Source organism: Microsporum canis, genomic scaffold (assembly GCF_000151145.1).
Source record: "Microsporum canis CBS 113480 supercont1.3 genomic scaffold, whole genome shotgun sequence".
Taxonomy (NCBI): domain Eukaryota; kingdom Fungi; phylum Ascomycota; class Eurotiomycetes; order Onygenales; family Arthrodermataceae; genus Microsporum; species Microsporum canis.
The window spans coordinates 894,553-914,662 of NW_003299167.1; the positions used below are offsets into that span (position 1 = coordinate 894,553).

Below are 20,110 nucleotides of genomic sequence, written 5' to 3' on the forward strand. Positions count from 1 at the left end.
GCACGATTATCCGTTTGATCTAAATATTCTTTGCTACTTGAACTCATGGTGTAGCTGCTTTTTTTAACTACCAACATAAAGACTCCACCTATAACCGGTAGAAATATACATAGTATGTCTCTGTACTCCACCTTCTGACAAATAGACGAATAGGCGATTAATTCCTTTAATATATCAGGGTGTGTAGGATTCCATATAATTACGCAGGATTTACATCCAAACGGAAAAAACGTTTATCACTGTAATTAGTCAGCCCCCTCCGTGTGGCAAAGGGTAGGTCACGTGCCTCGATAAATTTCAACCCAATCCTTTTTGTTCTCTTTTGGGCTTTGTTTTTTTTTTCGACGCTGATATCGCAGCCGTTAATTTCTCTGCTACTCCTCGATACCCAGCAACAAGTATCAGAATCGCCTATCTGTCCTCATCTTCAAGCGCAGATAAGCCTCCCGCTCGCGTTCATTTCCTCGAAAACTTTTATCCAACGCTGTCCTTGCCCCTCACATTTAGCCAACGACCCCTCCTCGCATACAAAAATGGCTGATGAGAATATACCCACCTTCAAGCTCGTCCTTGTCGGAGACGGTGGTACCGGAAAGGTGAGTCTTCATCTTCGCGCAAGTGATGGGTGGTTGCCTTGAGTCTCCCTTCACCTATGGGAGGAGGCAGACCATTATCACAGCTCTTGAGATACCTATTATATATTAACCATCACCATGAGTAGACCACCTTCGTCAAGCGCCATCTTACTGGTGAATTTGAGAAGAAATACATTGCCACCCTCGGTGTCGAGGTTCACCCTCTCAAGTTCCAAACCGTACGTTCGGATGCCTTCTAAACTAGCTATGCACCTTGAAAAGAAATAGCGGAAAACTTCCTTCGCCGCATACTAACCATACGATGATCAGAACTTGGGTACCATCAAATTCGACGTCTGGGATACCGCCGGTCAGGAGAAGTTTGGTGGTCTCCGAGATGGATATTATATCAACGGGCAGTGCGGTATCATCATGTTCGATGTCACTTCCCGTATCACTTACAAGAACGTTCCCTCCTGGCACCGTAAGTGACTGTCCCTGTGTGCAAATGTATGAACATTTAACCTGTCTAATCATCGTCAATACATACAGGTGACCTTGTCCGTGTTTGTGAAAACGTCCCGATTGTTCTCTGTGGAAACAAGGTCGATGTCAAGGAGCGCAAGGTGAAGGCTAAGACCATCACTTTCCACCGCAAGAAGAACCTCCAGTACTACGATATCTCCGCCAAATCCAACTACAACTTCGAGAAGCCATTTTTGTGGTTGGCTAGGAAGCTTGTCGGAAACCAGGGTTTGGTTAGTGTTTCTCAATTGGTTCTCTTTTACCCCTCTCACCATCAGCTAACATTCGATTAGGAATTCGCCGCCGGCCTTGCCCTTGCTCCTCCAGAAGTTACTGTCGACCTTGCTGAGCTCCAGAAACATGAACAGGAGATGAAGGTGGCGGCTAACTTGCCTCTGCCTGACGAGGACGACAACGATATCTAAACTGATTATTCAGAAACAACCGAAAGGCTGTTTACTTACTTGCCTTTCCAACCCTGATTAGGTCAGTTTTGTGGATAGGTGGATACGATTTGGTTTGGAATGGGATGTAATACAGAAACAATTACTTGACGAAGAAAACGATTAGGAGAAGAAGAATAAGAAAAGCGTCACAAAACTTATATGCAACAAAGAAATCAACTTCCGCCCCGCATACAACACAAACCAGCGGCAACAAGCATAAAATATCAATTCCTGCATAGGTGGCATTTTAGAATGATGGTGAAAGTTAACTTCAACATCAGGGTTATGAGGCAACACTTACGAAATAAAATACCCCTTTAGTAATATCTCAATTCTCAGAAGTAATAAAGTAATCACTTTGTAGCTTTGACTATGCATAGAAGTTGCCCACTTATCTGGTGTTGATATTCTATCATAGTTACCTTTGAACGAGATATCGTACATCTATGAGCCTCCCTAGGTGTATATATCGAAGATCTGTTCAGTTGTACGCCAAAAGGATTTTACTGATATCCAGCTGAGAATTGGAAGGATGTGCGATGGGGGCCATGATAGTATTATTATATTCTACAGACATTTTCTCTAAACAGCGAACGTCTTTTATAACTGCATAAAGGTGGTATAACATAGAACAGAGGGAAGGAGTTAAAAAAAGGGGGGGGATATAACAAAAACAAGAAGTAGATATCATAAAAACAATGCAAAGATTCTACCCAGGATATGTGCCCATGCTTCAGGGTTATTATTTTTCGAGAAAAGAGAATCATAACTATGGCCGGTACCGAATAGCCATCCTTGACCGAAAATATTAAGAGGATATCAAACAAGCAGCTACTGAAAAAAAGAGACAACTGTACCGCCAACCGAAACCATGTACAAGATGCTGCGAAGATCTCAAGGTCAAGAAAATGTCCAAGGAGAAAGCGAGAGGAAGGGGGAAAAAACTGAGCAGGAGAAAGAAACTGAGTACGAGAAAGAAAAGTGAAGTCTTAACACAAGGGTATGCTGTGTTTAGAGAATCTGAGAGCAAGGATATCACAGCCAAGTCTATTTCTTTTTGTCTATGGTCTGATAATGACTCTTCTTCTAATCTGTAATGCAGGAGATCAACTCGGCATCAAACACAGAAGAATGATTATCATATTTAGCGTCAAATTATTAAGCGCCGTTCTGGAAAGTAGCAGGAAAGTTAGTAGGAACACAAGATATACCGGCTTGAGAAATGAAGAGTGGATATACGTACGAATAAGAACGCTAGCTCCTGGACTCCCAGTCTCCCGACTTTCACACTAGCTTTCTCATCTAGAGCACCCTCGATAAGCTCTCTCTTCTTATCCTGAAGGGCTATAATTCGGTCTTCAACTGTATTCTCGACCAAAAGTCTGTGGACCATAACGGGCCTCATCTGTCCAATACGATGAGCACGATCAATTGCCTGATCCTCAATATACGGGTTCCAGAAGGGATCGAGGATAATGACTTGTGATGCAGCGACAAGGTTTAGTCCTGCATTACCTGCTTTGAGTGAGACGAGCATGATGCGACAGTCTGGGTTATCGGTGAAATCGAGGACAGAGTCATTGCGGTCTGCTGGTTTCATACTACCGTCATAACGGCGGTAGTTCCAGCCTCGACGATTGATAGGAACTTCAATGAGGTCTAGGAGGGAGGTGAACTGGCTAAATATGATGGTCTTCTCGTCGCCTGAATTGTGTAGTGATTCCAGAATTTCGATCGTCTTATCAACTTTGGCACTAGGTTCCCATCGTTTATCGAGCGTGCGAAGGTATTTTCGTTTGGCCTTGACATTACGCTGGGCTTCCTTTTTGAGCTCGGCAAGAGACTTCTTAGGTTTGGCTTTCTCTTTCCCCTTTTTCCGTTTCTCACCATCTTTGTCACGGACGATGAAGCCATTGAGCGTGCCTTTGCCATCATCTTCGCTATCGCTATCGCTATTGCTGTCCTCGGTATCATCCCCCTTCCCAGCCGACTTGCCAGCTTCGGCTTCAGCTTCAGCAACTTCACCTAAGACATGGACTTTTTGAAAAGATGCATTATCCGTAACCTTCTTAGGGTCGATTTTGGCTCGACAGGAAGGGCATTTAATCTCGAACATCCCATCGTTGCCTTGCACAAGACCCCTGGCAGGGTCAGAAATTCTCGCAAAGCATTCTGCACAGGTACTGTGGCCACAGGGGAAGAAGATCACCGCATTCTCGGCCACATCTATGCACACTGGGCATTCTGAGGCTTCCTGTGACTTGAGTCGTTCAACGACTGTGGTATCGAGCAACTTCGCGTTGGCAATGAGGTCAAGGTCATCAGACCCAGAGCCAACATTGATTGCAAAATCATTAATCAGATGAGGATGACAGCATGCCTGACGCAGCCGAAGGAGCAGAACAAGAACGTTTGAGTAATTTCTCCCAACGGTGCCAGCGCTAAGATATCTGTTAAACTGAAGTTTCGACTGAGTTTCAAGGGCTTGGTAGAAACTTTTCTCATCTTCGCTGAAGATGCTATGGACTTTTTCCGTTACGCGGGGAGGAAGTTGGAGGATTGGTTTGCCGTCTATCTTCGATGATTTGGTGCGGCGGAGGAGAATTGCCTTGAGCAAAGCCTGGAGTTTTTTCATCGCTGTACTCTGGACCGCTTTTTCGTAATTTTTCAGGGGCCGGGTAAATGTGCTATTAAACCGTTCAAGTACATTGTACGGTTTAATCCGCAGGAAACATATTAAGGAATGGAGTTCTTGCACATTATTCATCATTGGAGTGCCGCTCATGCACCATCTGTAGATCGATTGGAGGTCATAACATGCCTGGGCACCCTTTGTGTTGCGGTTCTTAATGCACTGCGCTTCATCGATGATGATTCTGTACCATTTGCTATTCTCGCCTAGTAGTGGCATCTCCTCGGCAGGTGCATGTAGATTCTGATAGGCATTTGGATTTTCTTTTTTGAATTTCATCCAGCGTTCCTTTCGCTTTAATTCAGATGCCAAAGTGCCAAAGGTAGTCAAGACGACATCGTAGCGGCGTAGATCAGCGAATGTAATGGAGCGACGCTCTCCATGAAGAATGAAGACAGTGAGTTGGTATTCAGCCCCGGGCTTGAGCATACGGTTTATTTCCCGCTTCCACTGTTGAATAAGAGCAACGGGGGCGATTATGAGGTTTGTCTTACGGACGGGGTCCGTACTCTGACGTGAGATCATTAAGGCCAATGCCTGGATCGTCTTTCCGAGCCCCATGTCATCAGCGAGTATACCGCCCTTGTTAGAGCCTTCTTCCATTGATTTCATCCAGGCTAGGCCAAGTTTCTGGTGCTCCATGAGCGGGAATTTAAGAGCTTCAGGAGTCCCCTCGCGGTTGAGATCAAGTTCTTGATCCGGACGGATGTTTTCAAGGAGACATTTTAGATCTTTTTTCATCTCATCGGGTGTTAGCCCATCCATGGCATACATGTTTCTATTGCCGTTAGCAACTGTAATATGCTCGAGTGTTATAAATGTTCTTTTAAAACTGACCTTAAATTATCGATCTGAGAGCTTATGGAGGCGTCAGAATGCAGTGCTTTTCCCCCACAAAGACATCCTGGAGGGCACCGGGGGCTCGACAAGTACTGTGGAATGATCGGGGCAGGCAAGCTCCCGCCTAATCCAAGGTCAGTAAAATTCGGATGGTACCTCTGTCCAAGACTGTGAATGCCTGGAAGCTTCTCGCTCGATCCTGCGACATAGGGGTTTGTATGAGAATTAAGCCTATAAGTTGGGGATATATACATGGCCTTGGAGCCATCACCAGACGCTCCAGGGCCATGTGGCTTGTAAGAGCGCAAAGGAAGAATTTCTTCAACTTCACTATCGCTGCCCAGCTCAATGTAATTTTTTGGGGCGTTGCGCCAGGAATTTTCAGTATTAGAAACGGTATTATGCCAGGATGTTGGCGGCTGACTGCCGGAACTCGCCTTCTGCCATGAGCTAGAGGGATTGCCGCTGACGCTCTTACGGATGACACTGGCCCCGGTGGGCGAGGGCCAGCCGGACTGTGATGTAGATACGGAGGCTAGTCCGGCAGGCGGCGGTATCGCCCTTATCTGTCCGCTGAAGGCGTTAAGAGTTGGCACCTGTCTTTGCAGCTGTGGTTGCGGTGGAAGCCGCGGCTGGACTCGTTCTTGGACTGGGGCGGGATTCTGTCGCTGAACCTGAGGTTGACTTCGAAATAAAAGATCGTCGAGTTCATCAGTTCTTGATGAGAGGGGTACAGTTTCATCCCAAGTCTCCTGCAGAGCACGAGCAAACTCTTCGTCCCTGCGCTCTTGCTCTCGCCGCTCCCGAAGCCAGGCTTCGGCTTGACGCTGTTCCTCCTCAAGTGCGATAAGGTCATCATCTTTTTCGAGCCCAAAATACCCAAGCAAGTCAGGATCCGCAGTAGTAGTCGAGCCGGGTTGTTTGGTAGGCTCAGTACCGCGTACAGGAGAGGCATGTCGACGGGATTTTGGATCGTGGAGGACGGCGGAGGAGGATGTGGGTGAAGAGATTGCCCGTGAGCGTTTTCGCGAGGCGCCGGCTTCCATGGTGAGGGCGGGCGGACGAGATGAAGTGGAAGAAGATGAAGAAGAGGCCTGATCGAATGGTGGTCTCGTCCAGTTTTTAGTAGGAGTATTTATACTGGCAGACAGCGGGGACAACGCGCGATGACTGCCGGGTGTGTTGCTATGGCTGAAGGCGCCCTCGTCCTCCGAGCCCGCCGATAAGACCGTCTGAAGAAGCAAGTTATCCTCGACTTCGTCTGGCTCCATGCCCGACGGTGACGAGAGATCTTATCTCAGCCGCAAGCAGTCCAAAAGACCCTGGCCTCCTTTATGCGCCTATTCTTGTCTGGCGCTTCCACAGCAACCACGGTAAGGTATGATGCGGCTTAAATTTGGGCGTTTGGCTATCAATTTTTATCAAGAGACCCAGGGCGCACAACAACTCGGCGGGCCAACCATTTAGCTTGAGTCCTGTACAACGAATGGTTAGAGAAGTTCTGTTGCGATAGTTATAGGGGGTTTGTCCAGCGAGTTTCAGAAACATTTGAACGGAGGTAGGGAACTCACTGGCCCCAGCCTACTACCCTTGCTCTCTGCCTCAAGCCATCGCCGGTTCTGGTGCAGACAAAAAGTCCACAAGTCGATAAGTCGATGATAGATTCTTTTGTTTAATTAATTTTTGTCACTTTTCTTCTTTTCTTTTTCTTTTCTTGTTTCTTTTTTTTTTTGGTCGACTTTTTTTTTGGCTTCAAAAAGCTTTGAAGGACGTTGTAAGATGACTAAGCTGGAGGTTTACATAGTAAGGGGTCACTTTACAGCAGCTTTTTATGGCTTTTATGTGTTAATAACAAGAATAGAAAAGAGGTTTAATGGATTAAAGTAGGCTCCTTATTACCTGGAGAATCATGAGGAAACGAAGGATGAAGATTCCATTATCAAACAGGTGGCCAATATCAAAAGGAAATCCCTAGAACTCTACTTCTCCCTTCCATATGGCTACTTCAAGTCTTGGAGGGGAGCACCGGTCCAGACCACACTACAATAACTTCCACATTATCGGCATGTCAACCTCGACGAGGCTCAAGTCTTCTAACTCGCCGTCGGCTCAAGATGTGACAAAAGCTCAAGTTTCAGGGGTAAATTTCATGCTGAGTCATTTATTAGTAATTTTGTAGCGGCGCAAAGTCACGTGATATATCTTTATCGCGTTTTCCAAAAGAGGAAGAAGAAGAAATATTTTTCGTTTGTTGTCATTTTGTGTTATTTTTCGCTCTGTGGGTGGAATGAGACCAGTGGATAAGACTTGATAAGAGGGCTGGATGGGCTGTACGGAGTACTGGGAGTCACTCAAGGGGGTCTGCTTGATACCTATTGCGCGGGCAGCAACGAGACATACTACGTATGGCTGTCGTTGCACCGTCAATTTACCTTGGAACTACGATCTACGTCCCATGCAAGGAGACAACAGCTTCGACATGGCGTAAGATGAAGCAGATATATATACGCCTCCCGCTCCTCACAGCGCGACGGTTGATTCGTGTTTGCCTGCGAAAACCACTTAACGCGCATCTCGCGTCTATTTTGCCCTCGCATCAACACCAAAACATATCAATATCCCAGCTTCAAACTCAAGCAAACGCGCCTCGTATAACAGCACAACCAATAAGCACCAAGAGACGCTTCACCGTCGTTCCGTGCTCGCGGTGTTCTCGCGCTTCTGCTGCACCTTCGAGACTTCACCCTGGCAACCAGTGTAGCTTTCGTGCTGATCGCTCAACCAACTATGGCAACGGACCAGGCCAAGAGCAGAGAATGCGGACCAGTGCAGGGCCAGTGCAGACGGATGGGCCCGTCCGGTTGCTTCTGTCCCCCGCAAGAAAGACGTTTCGTCGCATGTTCGAAACATTTTCCATTTCCCCCTCTTGATATCTCATACTATATCCTTTATCTACCATCGCCGAGTATGTGGCATACTCTTGATGATATATTTGAATTTAATGAGACTTATGACCTGGGATAAAATCTCTGGGAATCCACGATTAACACACTCAGAGGTGGAACGGAACTATCTATATATATTTACTCCATCCTGATACCTGCACACCCAAGTGGTATTGTGCTTTGCACCTGATCCTTTCAATCCACTGACGTGTTCAAGGGCGAATTATAATCAACGGTAATTGCATTAATATAAAAAGTACAAAGAGGGCGAAAATGCTGCCGAGCGCATCCTTTATTCGCTTCTGGTCAACGGACCTGACTCGAGATGCGTTTCTGTCGCATATGTCCAAGGAGGACCTTGCCGGTATGCGGCTGGTCTGTCATGACTTCAGCGCCCATGTTGAGCCATTACTCTTCTCTGAGCTGAAAGTCACCTTTCGAAGCAGCACTTTTACCCGGCCTGCGCGCATGGCAGCCCTTGAGCGCATTGGCAGACATGTTAAATCGCTTTCTCTGACCATATCACACTCACCGTCTACTTTCCTGCCGCCGCTCCTTGACCCGACTACCGGCGAGGAGCAGACGTTTGTCTATACGCCACGGGTCTATCCGTCATCGTCGCGACTCAGCGCACCCAAGTACGGAACATGGGAAATGACTGACCTGCTGACGAAACAGTATCCTCCACTCTTCCATGCGGCCACCAATATTGCCTCTTTTATGCGTGCCTTTAAGGCCTTGCATGCTCTCACCAAGCTTACTCTCTCATGCCCCAACCAGTCTGCCCCCCACCGCTATCGTCGTAGCGTGGTAGACTATGCACTCATCTCTGTACGATGCGCGGTAGAGCATTGCCCACTGCCATCCTTGACCTCCTTGTCTCTGTCCCCCATGCACCCAGGCGCGTTGCTCTACTTGCGTCCGACACCTTTGGGGATAGGAGCATCCCCTGCCTCCTGCAGGCGCTGGAGACGGATCATCAACCTGCATATCGAGATGGATGCTTTCCCATATGCCGAAGGCGAAGCAACAGACCACCTGAGGTTTCTAGATTCGTACATCCAGTGCTTTCCGCGTCTAAAGCAGCTCAAGTTCCGCTGGCTCGGTGCCAGAGGGCCGTCACCTTTCTCTCTATCAACAGAGCCGTGCTTAAAAAATAAAAAGGACCAATTCTCGTCTGCCCGTCCCAGGCGCCCTAAGCCACTAACGTTTCCTTCCCTGCACACGCTGGAGATTGAGAACGTTCACGTCGACGCATCGCAGGTCTCGTCCTTCATACGGGACCACCGCCATGCTCTACGCGAGATTAACTTTGACGCCACGACACTACGGTCGGGAACCTGGGACGATGCTCTGGCGCCGCTCGCTCCATCGTCAAAAGAAGCAAAACCATCACCACTGGCGCAAAAGACGGTAGCAAGGGAGGTAGAAGTGATGGATGTGCCGCTCGTCCTCAGCGCAGTGGGCATGGAGATCAAGCAGCTGCAGAGACTGGTGCTTGAGGAAGCCGGGCGACGGAGAAGGGGCGCAAGGAGCAAATCGAGCATACGGCTGTGGGGTAGTAGGGGCAAGGCCGTATCGACAGTGGGAGGGCCGACAGCCAAACCCAAGATCGGGTATGGCCAGGTTCAGCTGCAAAAGGTGACGGAGCGGACTCGTGAGCTGTTGTGGTGTGGACCAGAACATATGAGAACGCTGCTGAGGGCCTCTGTCCTGCGTGTCAGGGCGTTTTAAGCTCTTCTCCTTTTTCACTCTCTTCTTCTTCTTTTTCATGTCTTATAACGGTCTTTACGATATTTCCTATGTACACACCCTGGCGGTTGGTTTTTTGGCTGTGGCTTGAGGACATCTGGGGAACCTCGGCTGTTTTTTTTTTTTCTTTTTGGTGGTGGAAGGACAAACGGGGAAAACATGGAGTAAAAGCGAACGATGGACTGGACGGAGTGGTTATTATTATCTTTACTGTGATTATATTATTCTCCTATACTTATTATGAAGCTATTCTACCATGTGTGTTATATGGTGTAGTATTATATGCTTGCCGGTTAACCAGTCAATTCGTAGCTGATTCGGCCAACGAAGATCGATCAACCGGTCCTTGCGAGTTCCTCTCGAGCTTGAACTTCATCTCTCATGTGTATCTTTGTCCCTCGGCGGGAGAGAAGAGAAAGAGTATGAAACGCGACGAAGTCGGCCAGAAGCCAATTTTCACATGCGATCTTCCTCGGTGTCTTTTTACGGGGTTGAAAAATAAGAGGCTTAGGAACATATAAGAAGATGCTTTCTCCGTCTTTCTTCCTTCGCCCCGTCGAACATCCTCCACAGCCTCTCTCTCTCTCTCTTGCTCTCCTGATAATAAACAAATAGGCGCTCTTGACCCCGTCCAAGTCACTCTCACTACCGCAACCATGTCTCTCAAGAACGGTGAGCCCTAGCTCGCTCTGGAGACTGAACGCTGAATACTGACGGAGCTTGACCAGATGCCTTCCCTTCCTCCGCTGCCTTTGACCTGATCAACGAGACGCTCTCTGCCAACCCCAAGGAGCGCGATGATGCCATCAAGGCGGCCAAGGGTGTCTTCGCCTTCACTCTCACCAACGAGGCTGGCGCCACCGAGAGCTGGTACCTCGACTTCAAGGATAAGGGCATCGTCGGCAAGGGCGCTGCTCCAGCGAACGGCAAGGCGGATGGTACGTCTATCTTACCTGTCTCCCGCCTAGTTTATAACAGTACTAACAAGCCACAGTCACTCTCGTCCTGTCCGAGAAGGACTTTGGCGGTCTCGTTGCCGGCACCGCCAACGCCCAGCGTCTCTTCATGGGCGGCAAGCTCAAGATCCGCGGTAACGCCATGAAGGCCATGAAGATCGAACCTATCCTCAGCAAGGCCAAGGCCAACACCGGTGTCAAGGCCAAGTTGTAAATGTTCCAAAGAACGACGACAATTGCCATCATACCCCTACAACGCCACCAACAGGGAGGACGAGGACGATATACCCACACATAACACCCAGGTCGAGGACCCAGACTGGAGCTTTTACGGAAGATGTATGCATGTAATCGTGATAGACTGCAATGTGATATGGGCAGATACATGGCTGTATATATGTGGTATTTCCCCTTCGGTCGGGGAGCTCCTCTGCCTGCTTTCTGTACATTATCATTATGAAACCATCTTAGACTTCTACAGCTGTCCACACTTGTCCATCTAGACAAGAAACGTCGTAGTCCGCTAAAGCATCTTCTCATCTTCATCATCTTTTTTATATCTTCAGCTTCAACTTCCACCCACGTGACTTCTTGGCATCGAAATCGACCAAAAAAAAAAAAAAAACATCGAAAAGTCGAAGGAAAAACGTCGAAAAGCATCAAGAATTTCCATCGCATCGCGAGCCGAAGAAGACAAACACGCAAAGTCTCGCGAGCCGGAAGACTTGCTGGATTTCATTGTCTTCTCCATCTTCTTCTTCTTCTCTCTTTTGCTGCTTAAGCCTCCTTATCGACCTCGCAAGGCATCAACTTGTAACTACTAGATCTTATTTCCCTTAACTCCTTTGCGCGCTGCCAGACAGAATCGATATTTCGCGGTCGTTGAGTCCTCGATCGCCTTTTTTTCCATTAGAACAAATAATACTCTTATACTGTACGCCCTTCTGTTTCCCCCTCGTTCGTGTCGCCTTCGATGCGTCGATGTCGTCCCGTCGCGGTTCGTCCAGTTCGAAGCAGAAGGAAAAAAAATCCCCTACTCACGCCCTGAAATAGTCGCCCTCGTCCGTTATCGTTGACCTGTTCGTCCTTCTCGCTCGTTGACCAAAGTGATATCAAGTAATTTCCTGCGGGGACAAGTCGGAAGACGTTGATATAACATACCCTTTCGTGTTCACGGCGGTTCCGCTGGTAAAGCAGGCAATACATGTTGATGCTATATCAGAGCGCGAACTTGACCTTTTCGCCCATCGCAGGAGACCCTGCACAGCTTGCTCCCTGAGTATTGTCAATGAAACGAGTCGCAGAGACGCAAGGGCGGAAGGAAACGGGCTTCGATCCAGAGATGTCTTCCAACGATGCGCCCAAGCGGGCGACGGCCGCTCAGCTGGCTAACAGAAAGTAAGTAGAATATGCTTCCTCTCTTTTTTATCTCGTCTCTATTCTACTGCTCTTCTTATTTTAATCACTGGCTCCACTTCTTGCGCCGGTGTGGCTGGGGTGAAGACTTTTTCTGTCTTTATATGAATAACACACTGGCTGCAATATCAGCAACACGAGCAACGGCAACAATATAGAGCCATCTTAGCCCTTATTACTTCTCCTCTTTGAGTGGAGTGTCCTCCCAGCCTCATTGATGAAATAGAAATAAAAATCTCTGGCGGGTCCTTTGTCAGTGTTGCTGGCTGTCTATATATCCTTCTACTAGCTTCTTGTTCTTGATCTCAGATGAACCCTCGACCAAGTCTCCCCCAGTACAGCCTGTCAATTTCAACCGTTCAAGCTCTGGCTTTTGATCATTTTGTTCCGTCAGTCAGAACTAACAATATTCTCTAGAATCAAAGCTGCAAGAGAACGAAGGACGACCAGAGTCGGCTCTCCAAGCGTCGGTCTCTCACAACCATCTGCCAATCCTTTCGGCTCAATCAATTCAAACGTAACTGCTACACCTTCATTCTCAGCCGGCCCAACAAACGGGTTCACTTTCGGGCAGTCCCAGAGCTTCTCACAGCCACCAGCAGCCACGGGAACCTCAAACAAGGATCCATCTGTATCGTCTAGCTTTGGCAGTGACCAGAGCAGCTCATCAGGGCCTTTCAAGCTCTTTGGCAGCCAGACTACCTCAGCTCCTCCTTCATTCGACTTTTCATCATCCAACACCCAGCAAGTAAGCAATCCATTCAGCAACATGAACTCGAACCAGAACACGGGCTTCCAAGGCTTCAAGGGAAACATGTTCAACATCCCTGGAGCCTCCCAGGCTGAGAACAAGAAACCAGAAAATCAACCAAACGGAACGGGAGGATTCTTCGGACAGGGCTCTACGTCGACCAGCACCCCATTGTTTGGGGCAACCCCAACCACGTCCGCACCCCTTTTTAGCCAGTCTGCTGGACCAAACATGTTCGGACAGAACAACAACCCTCCTACCAATATTTTTGGTTCAGCCCCAATCACCAGCCCCACGAAAGGTAGCTCAGAGGCAATGCAGATGTCTCCAGATGGCCCCAAGTCTTCCGGCCAGGGAATCTTCAACAACGTCTCGGCTCCCCCTCCTCCCATCTTCAAACCTACATTTGCCACTCCATCCAGTGGATTCAACTTGGGAACATCCACCACTGCCACCTCTGCTCCGACTCCAGCATGGTCCTTCAATCCAACTGCTAGCGCCCCAGCTCCAGCTTCAACTTCGGGCTCCATATTATTCGGCGCTTCCAAGCCCGAGGAGCCAAAGGCCGCTGTTACACCAGCCACAACCGGCGCCGGCGCTGGGACTTCCACCTTATTCGGTGTTCCTACTTCTTCTACCCCGTTGTTCGGGCAGATGGCAAAGCCTACACCTACTCCAGGCACTACTACCACCACCACCGCCACCACCACCACCACCACCACTTCGGCTCCAAAGCCAGCTGGAATTTTTGGAGCAAACTCGTCCTTCTCTGCCACTCCCACCGGCGGCTCGCTTTTCAGTCATCTAGCGCAGCCAAAGGATACAGCGGCTCCCGCTTCTGCCGCAAAGCCAACTTCGCTATTTGGCCATTTGGCTCAGCCAAAGTCCGATGCTGCTCCGTCTCCTAAAAAAGAAACCCCTTCACTCTTTGGGCATCTCGCCCAGTCAAAGACTGACGCTTCTTCTCCCGCTAAAGAGTCCGCTTCTCTGTTCTCTTCCACCGCTACCTCCAAACCTCCTCTCTTCAACCCCCCAGCAACTACGGCTCTGGCTCCCCAGCCGTCCTTTACTCTCTTCGGGCAGACTTCCAAACCAAGCGAAAGCCCAAAGCCTGCCACGGCTACTTCTGGAGGCCAGACTCCCTCAATCTTCTCCACGCCTGCAGCCAGTGCCTCACTCTTCCAGCGTGCCAATGAGCCAGCAATGGAAGAACAGGCTCAGCAGCCTGTCATCGCCCAGGCTGAGAACAAGCCCTCCGGAGAGCCGACTTCTTTACCTGCTCCTACCAATCCTCCGGCTGCCCAACCCAAACCATTATTCGGCAACTCCATGAACTCAACCAACTCTAATGCTGCCCAAGCATTTTCTTCAACTTTTGGAGCCCCTTCAGCTGCTGCACCGGCTCCTGCTCCAGCTGCCCCTGAAAAACAAGCTGAGGTTCCAGCTCCACCAAAACCACAGTATACAGATGCTTCCACTGAAACAATTTTCGAGGCAGCAGTTACAATGGAGAACTTCCGTCCCGCAGAAGAGGAATATCCCCCAAACGCAACTGAAGAAGTGCGCGAACAATTCCTTCGTGCCTGGCGCCTCTCTGCCCTCAATGCTAGTTTCCAAGAGGAAATTGCTACTGTTAATTGCTGGAGTCAAGATCTCGACCCCATTATCGGCCATTATGTCATGCTTCGGAAGCTGATCGGTCATCCACATCCTCTGGTGACTGTTTATACCCCAGTTCCCCCTGGCAACAAGCTCCCGTGGAAGCCACAGCCTCCTTTCTCCGAATATGATGAAGAGGAGAAGAGGAAGAGTGTTCAGGGTAACAACAAGGGATCCATGCCAAACGGTGAGCCCGCTGCCTCTGGGCCTTCCAGCATTTCACACAAGAGAAAGGCATCCGATGTAGGAGAAGAAACAAGTGACTTCCTCGACAAGGCGGGAAAGCGAACCAAGGTCACTGAAGATGAAGTCAAAGACAGCATCGAGGAGACTGATGAGGCTAGCGAGCCTACCCCATCGAAGACCCTTTCTCTATTTGCCAGCTCATTTGTTGCTCAAAAGTCCCGTAGCTCACCTGCTGAATCTAACGAAGCTCCCAGCTCTGATGAGGATGAGGACTCCGGCGAAGAGGAGACTACGGACGATGCGGACCAACCAGGAGACAAGACAACCACTCCTTCTGTTTCTCCACCTTCATCCTCCAATGGTGGTGGCCGTAGCCTTTTCGACAGGATTGAACGTGACCAGAATGGCCAGCCTGTGCGCCAGATCCAGCCCGAGGAGTTGGAAGAGGAGGCCAAATCTCTAGCTAATGAAGCGAACGAGCTTGCCTCTTCAGTCCTTGGAGGCTCAAGAACTGGCTCTCCGTTCAATCCTCTTGGATCTTCGACTCCTCTTACTGGTTCAACAAACGGAATGGACAGCACCCGTTCCCCTTCACCTGTAGATATAATAAAGGCAAAGGCATCTACGCCCTCCATCTTCGCCAATCTTAACCCCGGTGGATCCAATATATTCGGCGCCAACACTTCTTTCACCTCTGCATCAACTAGCGGTGGTTCTAAGCCTGCTCCGACATCCAACCTGTTTGGTGCACCACTTTCTTCTGCATCGAGCCCAAGCAGCTCTGCTCCAGCAACTTCCAGTATCTTCGCAGCCCCATCCCCTACTTCAACTCCTCCTCCATCTAATATTTTTGGAGCACCCCCATCCACCTCTGCACCAGTATCATCCAGCTCTCTCGCTCCTCCGACATCCAACATATTCGGTGGCCTGAAACCTACCGCTGCCCAGCCAGGCAGCAGCACCGGCTTGTCACCACTCCCATTGTCCGCAGCTACCTCTGTCGACCCTAGCCCAGCTCAGTCAGACACAGACAACACAAATGACCCAAGTGATGAAATGGAGAAACACGCACAGGTCGACTTCACGCGCGGCGGGCCTGGTGAAGAAGATGAGGATGCAGTCTTAGAATGCCGCTCACGCGCCTACCAGCTTATCGAGGGAAGTTGGCAGGTCCAGGGTGTCGGAATCCTGCGTATACTCAAGCATCGCACCAACAATAAATCCAGGATCCTTCTCCGCGCAGACCCAAGTGGCTCAGTTGTCCTCAATGCCCGCTTGATGCCCGAAATTGAGTACAAGCAGAATGCAAATAATGTTCAGTTTGTGGTTCCTTGCGAATCCGGTTTCCAGCAGTGGATGCTTCGTGTGAAAACCCAAGATAGCGCTGGCGAGCTTAGAGACTCGATGGAACAGCACAAAAAGAAGGATTGAACCTAACATTCTAGCCATCAGCTTTTACGCCAGTCCTCTCTAGTTTATGCTAACCATGTTTATTTGGTTCCGTTCTTCTACGCAATCCCCTCTACGGATGCTATGCCTCTAACCTCATCTTTGTATTTTGAATGTACTATCTGACCTGAACGACACTGATTGAACTCGTTATCCCTTGCCGGTTTCCCCTTATTCTACGTTTGACCCATATTTGCCTTTTGCAGTCTAATTTAACGCACGGAATACATACGATGTGACGGGCCTGCGTTTTTTTATCCATGTTTCCTCTATTTCCCCTTATCGGTTCACCCTTTACTTTCTTTACTAGGGTGGTTTCTTCTTAACGAAAGCTCTTCAGCTTCTAGCTTGCCCAAGTTATTCCTCGACATTCCCATACTCTCCTCCTTTCACCTTTATTTGCCTCTCCAGCTATCTCTCCGCTTCCCTCTTCATTTCCATACAACTAGTTTACACCTTTGGTCCCTGAATATTGATATTACAAGCATAGCGTTCCCCTTTACTCTCTTCTACCTTGCATTTTCGAAAATTACTCCGTTTTAATAAGAAAAAGAATAAAAAAAAAACTCCTACTAAATGATAGACAGACACCAGAGATTTTCTGCCCTGTGCTTTGTATCTTTTTCTGCGCCCGGATCTGTTAATTGCATGTGTTGGTTACAGCTTCGATAATATACATAATTCAATCACATAAATCGGTATCATGCAATATTTGTATTCCCTCAAGTGTAACCAAATAGGCTCTCCTACGATATGATAGTATTTCCTATGTGGGAACGGATGGACCTGTACTTATTTTCCAATTTTTATGGATTTGAAAAAATGGTAATATATTGAGAAGTACAGGAAGAGTTAACACTCGTAACGCCAACCTGCCAACCCAGTACATAAAATGACCCCTTCGATGCTGACGTCGCGGTTCATATTTCATCAGTAATACGGAATAAAAGAATTTTATATCAGCACGTTCGGTCGTATTATTTTCCTCTTTTTAATCTGTTGTTTGGTATCTCCACCTTCCAACAAAATCCTCGGCCCCGAGATGTTGACCAATCATCTAAGCATCCTCAATCACAGCTGTCTGGAGACCCTTAGGGTCCTTGACATTGACGGCCTGGACGAAAGAGTAAAGTTTCTCCTTGGCACCCTCCTCGTCGTTACGCTTACGGCTGATGCGGACACGGATTCTGAATGGGACACCCTTGATACCGGATTCCCAGACCTTCTTGTTCAATTGGGGGTCGAGGCGGACATCCTTGGTGCCCTATGCGTTGAAGAGAGCGCTGTCAGCCAACGGCGTTCTCGGCTAGATAAGTGCAGGAAAAGAGAACATAGGACTCACCATAGCCTGTTCGGCGAAAGCACGGATCTCCTTGATAGCTCGTGGAGCTCTCTTCTTGAAAGACACGCCATGAACCTATACCCACGCAAGAAATTACAAATCAGTCTTCCGTCCAAAATGCCCATATCTCGATGTTCAGCAGGAAAGCAGCATTGCTTCTTCTTCTTCTTCTTTTTTCTGGGGCCATAGCGGTGGACTTCATAAAACTAATTCTTTTTTCTTTTCTCCCTCTTGCTCTTGAATTGACGTCGTGGTAAAACCTCGTCAACTGCAGTCATTGCATCAGGCAGTATGAAGCCTCGTGCAGACTGACGAGGGATACCGGTGTGATGTCGAGTTTGCGACTCCAATAGTAAGTCTTAATTTAAAATCTGCGACTACCTCGTCGTCGCTTGGATGAAGCCCGTCTTGCTTTCCCGCTGTTTCTCTGAATTTTGGGGGATATGCGTGTACAAATGAATTGTCAATGGCGCATCTAGTGTGGTTCAACGTACTCTCTTGTGTAGGTGGATGGTGTACTCTCGCGAGACAACATCAGAGATGGCCGAACGGCCTCCCTTCTTTCCGGCTTGTGCGCTCGACATTGTGATTCTACAACATACATCGCGTTAGTAACACTATTGTCTATGACAACAACTTGATATTACTTACTGTGAGTTGCAGAGACAGCTGTGGAATCTCTGTGACGAAGGGTATCTTTGCTGTTGTCGAAGTCGAACAATTCACAAAGTTCGCTTGCTATTTTTGATTTTGAAAAATGTTTGGTGTGTTCGCTTATTACATAATATGATCATTTTCACGTGATATTAAAGTTGAGGTACAATCTTGGCATTATTATATAATCTTGAGAATAATGTGTAAATATCGATATAACTGTTAAATACTCTGTAGGTGCTCTAGATAACTAGGCTGTAGAAGTCCATTATGTCACCTTCATTCCTCGAACCTGATCTTGCCCTTACTTATATCTGGATATACATCGAATCGCCGTTGCTCATATATAGGGATCGATTTTCGGGTCTCCTCGATGGCTTGGGAATCAATATCAGCATATACAATTTCTTCATTCTCGGCAGCCTCTGCTATGATCTCCGCCTTGGGATTAGCAACCAAGCTGTGGCCCCAAGCGTGGTATGTTGCATTCATGTCTCTAGCGGGACTGCAAAGTGCAACATAGACTTCGTTGTCCATGGCACGAGCACGGCCTAGCAATGACCAGTGCAGAGGCCCTGTAGTCAGGTTGAATGCACCTGGGTAGACAAGCGCGAAACAGCCATTACGAGCGGCAATCATAGCGGATTCTGGAAAACGGATGTCGTAACAAATTGCAAGCCCTATTCTGCCATACTCCGGTAAATCGACAATAGTAACCTTATTACCAGCGGAAAGAACTTCGCTCTCCTTAAACTTGATCTTTCCGGGTATATCAATATCAAACAGATGGGTCTTCCGGTGGGAAGCAATTAAGGCACCAGTGGGCGAAAATACAAGAGAGGTATTATAATATTTCTTGCTCTCTGGGGCGAACTCTGGAATGCTCCCACCAACTAGATATGCTTTGGCCTCTTGGGCAATAGACGACAACGCATGGAAAGAAGGAGACTGTTCCTTAGATGGAGGAGACGGAAGAAGCGTTTCAGCGTATTTGGAGAAGTATTGGGTGCCATATGGTGAATTGAAGCATTCCGGCAAGACTACCAGCGAAGCTCCAGCGCGCGCAGCCTCCAATACTTTTGTCCGCGCATGAGCAAGGTTAACAGTCTTATCGGCCCCTAAAGAGAACTAACAATCAGCCTCTGCTGATGACTTGGTAGCCATTGTTCCTTTTCTGGGACTGCTGCTCCCAACACTCACCTGAAGCCAGCTGCACCAGGGCAATTTTCAATGGCTTCTTGAGAAGAGCGGCCATGGTATTACAGCGTGGAATGGTTTTAATTACTTTCACTCGCAGTACCAGTTCTCGTCTCCCAGATACTTGCTTGGAGTTTGGCATCCAAAGGGCGCGGGGGAGACTTAAGCCTCGGATTATAGTTGATCCTCCCGGGATGCTGCCACGTCACGTGCACTCTATGGAAAAAAGCTTGGCAGAAACCAATATCAACCACCAGCAAGTATCTTGGAGAACGAGAACAACGACGATGCCTCAGTTTACCAAGAATAAATCACGGTTGCATAAACAAACTCTCACGATGGGGTTGGTTGCATTTCATTTTTCCGAATAACCGGTCAACACGAGCCCTTCTGCGGAGAACGGAAAATTTCAACTTGAGCCTTCAGCCTTGGGTATTGCCTAGAAGCCAAGATTGATATCATCGATTATGATCAAGATTAGTGGACTAAGTCTCGGCTAGAGGCATTGCCCCATACTGTTTATGTTGGGTGTGCCACTATGGCACCGACGACTACATAGACGAGCTGATACACGATTTTTGATGTTTGAGGTTAATGAGTTGACACCCGTCTTCCATCCCCTATATATACACCGTGAAACTCGGTGGTATAGTTCTGCTCGCGTCATCCTAATCATCATCATGATATATGTGGGCAGGATTTTTCTATGCGGTCGACTTATGGAG

At 48.2% G+C, this 20,110-nt stretch overlaps 7 protein-coding genes across 7 annotated transcripts; 4 read left to right on the forward strand and 3 right to left on the reverse strand.

Moving 5' to 3' along the window:
* Positions 1-483: 483 nt before the first annotated feature.
* MCYG_03179 (GTP-binding nuclear protein RAN/TC4) lies at positions 484-1,648 on the forward strand (the record flags this gene model as incomplete). Its single annotated transcript, XM_002847627.1, has 5 exons — positions 484-596; positions 722-814; positions 906-1,059; positions 1,128-1,333; positions 1,394-1,648. 5 exons carry the CDS (start codon positions 534-536, stop codon positions 1,523-1,525), a joined length of 648 nt encoding a protein of 215 aa, XP_002847673.1.
* Positions 1,649-2,607: 959 nt separating this feature from the next.
* On the reverse strand, positions 2,608-6,349 carry MCYG_03180 (RING-13 protein; the record flags this gene model as incomplete). Its single annotated transcript, XM_002847628.1, has 3 exons — positions 2,608-2,637; positions 2,790-5,016; positions 5,076-6,349. 3 exons carry the CDS (start codon positions 6,347-6,349, stop codon positions 2,608-2,610), a joined length of 3,531 nt encoding a protein of 1,176 aa, XP_002847674.1.
* Positions 6,350-8,296: 1,947 nt separating this feature from the next.
* Positions 8,297-9,757, forward strand: MCYG_03181 (conserved hypothetical protein; the record flags this gene model as incomplete). The annotated part of the gene is made up of 1 exon (XM_002847629.1): positions 8,297-9,757. The coding sequence occupies one exon, from the start codon at positions 8,297-8,299 to the stop codon at positions 9,755-9,757; it is 1,461 nt and encodes a 486-aa protein (XP_002847675.1).
* Positions 9,758-10,431: 674 nt separating this feature from the next.
* Positions 10,432-10,945, forward strand: MCYG_03182 (fatty acid-binding protein; the record flags this gene model as incomplete). The annotated part of the gene is made up of 3 exons (XM_002847630.1): positions 10,432-10,447; positions 10,504-10,713; positions 10,770-10,945. The coding sequence occupies 3 exons, from the start codon at positions 10,432-10,434 to the stop codon at positions 10,943-10,945; spliced, it is 402 nt and encodes a 133-aa protein (XP_002847676.1).
* A 1,074-nt stretch (positions 10,946-12,019) lies between these two features.
* On the forward strand, positions 12,020-16,174 carry MCYG_03183 (nucleoporin nsp1; the record flags this gene model as incomplete). The annotated part of the gene is made up of 3 exons (XM_002847631.1): positions 12,020-12,129; positions 12,374-12,399; positions 12,573-16,174. 3 exons carry the CDS (start codon positions 12,020-12,022, stop codon positions 16,172-16,174), a joined length of 3,738 nt encoding a protein of 1,245 aa, XP_002847677.1.
* Positions 16,175-17,245: 1,071 nt separating this feature from the next.
* On the reverse strand, positions 17,246-18,227 carry MCYG_03184 (60S ribosomal protein L31; the record flags this gene model as incomplete). Its single annotated transcript, XM_002847632.1, has 4 exons — positions 17,246-17,456; positions 17,535-17,609; positions 18,029-18,125; positions 18,186-18,227. 3 exons carry the CDS (start codon positions 18,116-18,118, stop codon positions 17,250-17,252), a joined length of 372 nt encoding a protein of 123 aa, XP_002847678.1.
* Positions 18,228-18,467: 240 nt separating this feature from the next.
* On the reverse strand, positions 18,468-19,443 carry MCYG_03185 (amidohydrolase; the record flags this gene model as incomplete). The annotated part of the gene is made up of 2 exons (XM_002847633.1): positions 18,468-19,306; positions 19,389-19,443. 2 exons carry the CDS (start codon positions 19,441-19,443, stop codon positions 18,468-18,470), a joined length of 894 nt encoding a protein of 297 aa, XP_002847679.1.
* Positions 19,444-20,110: the final 667 nt, after the last annotated feature.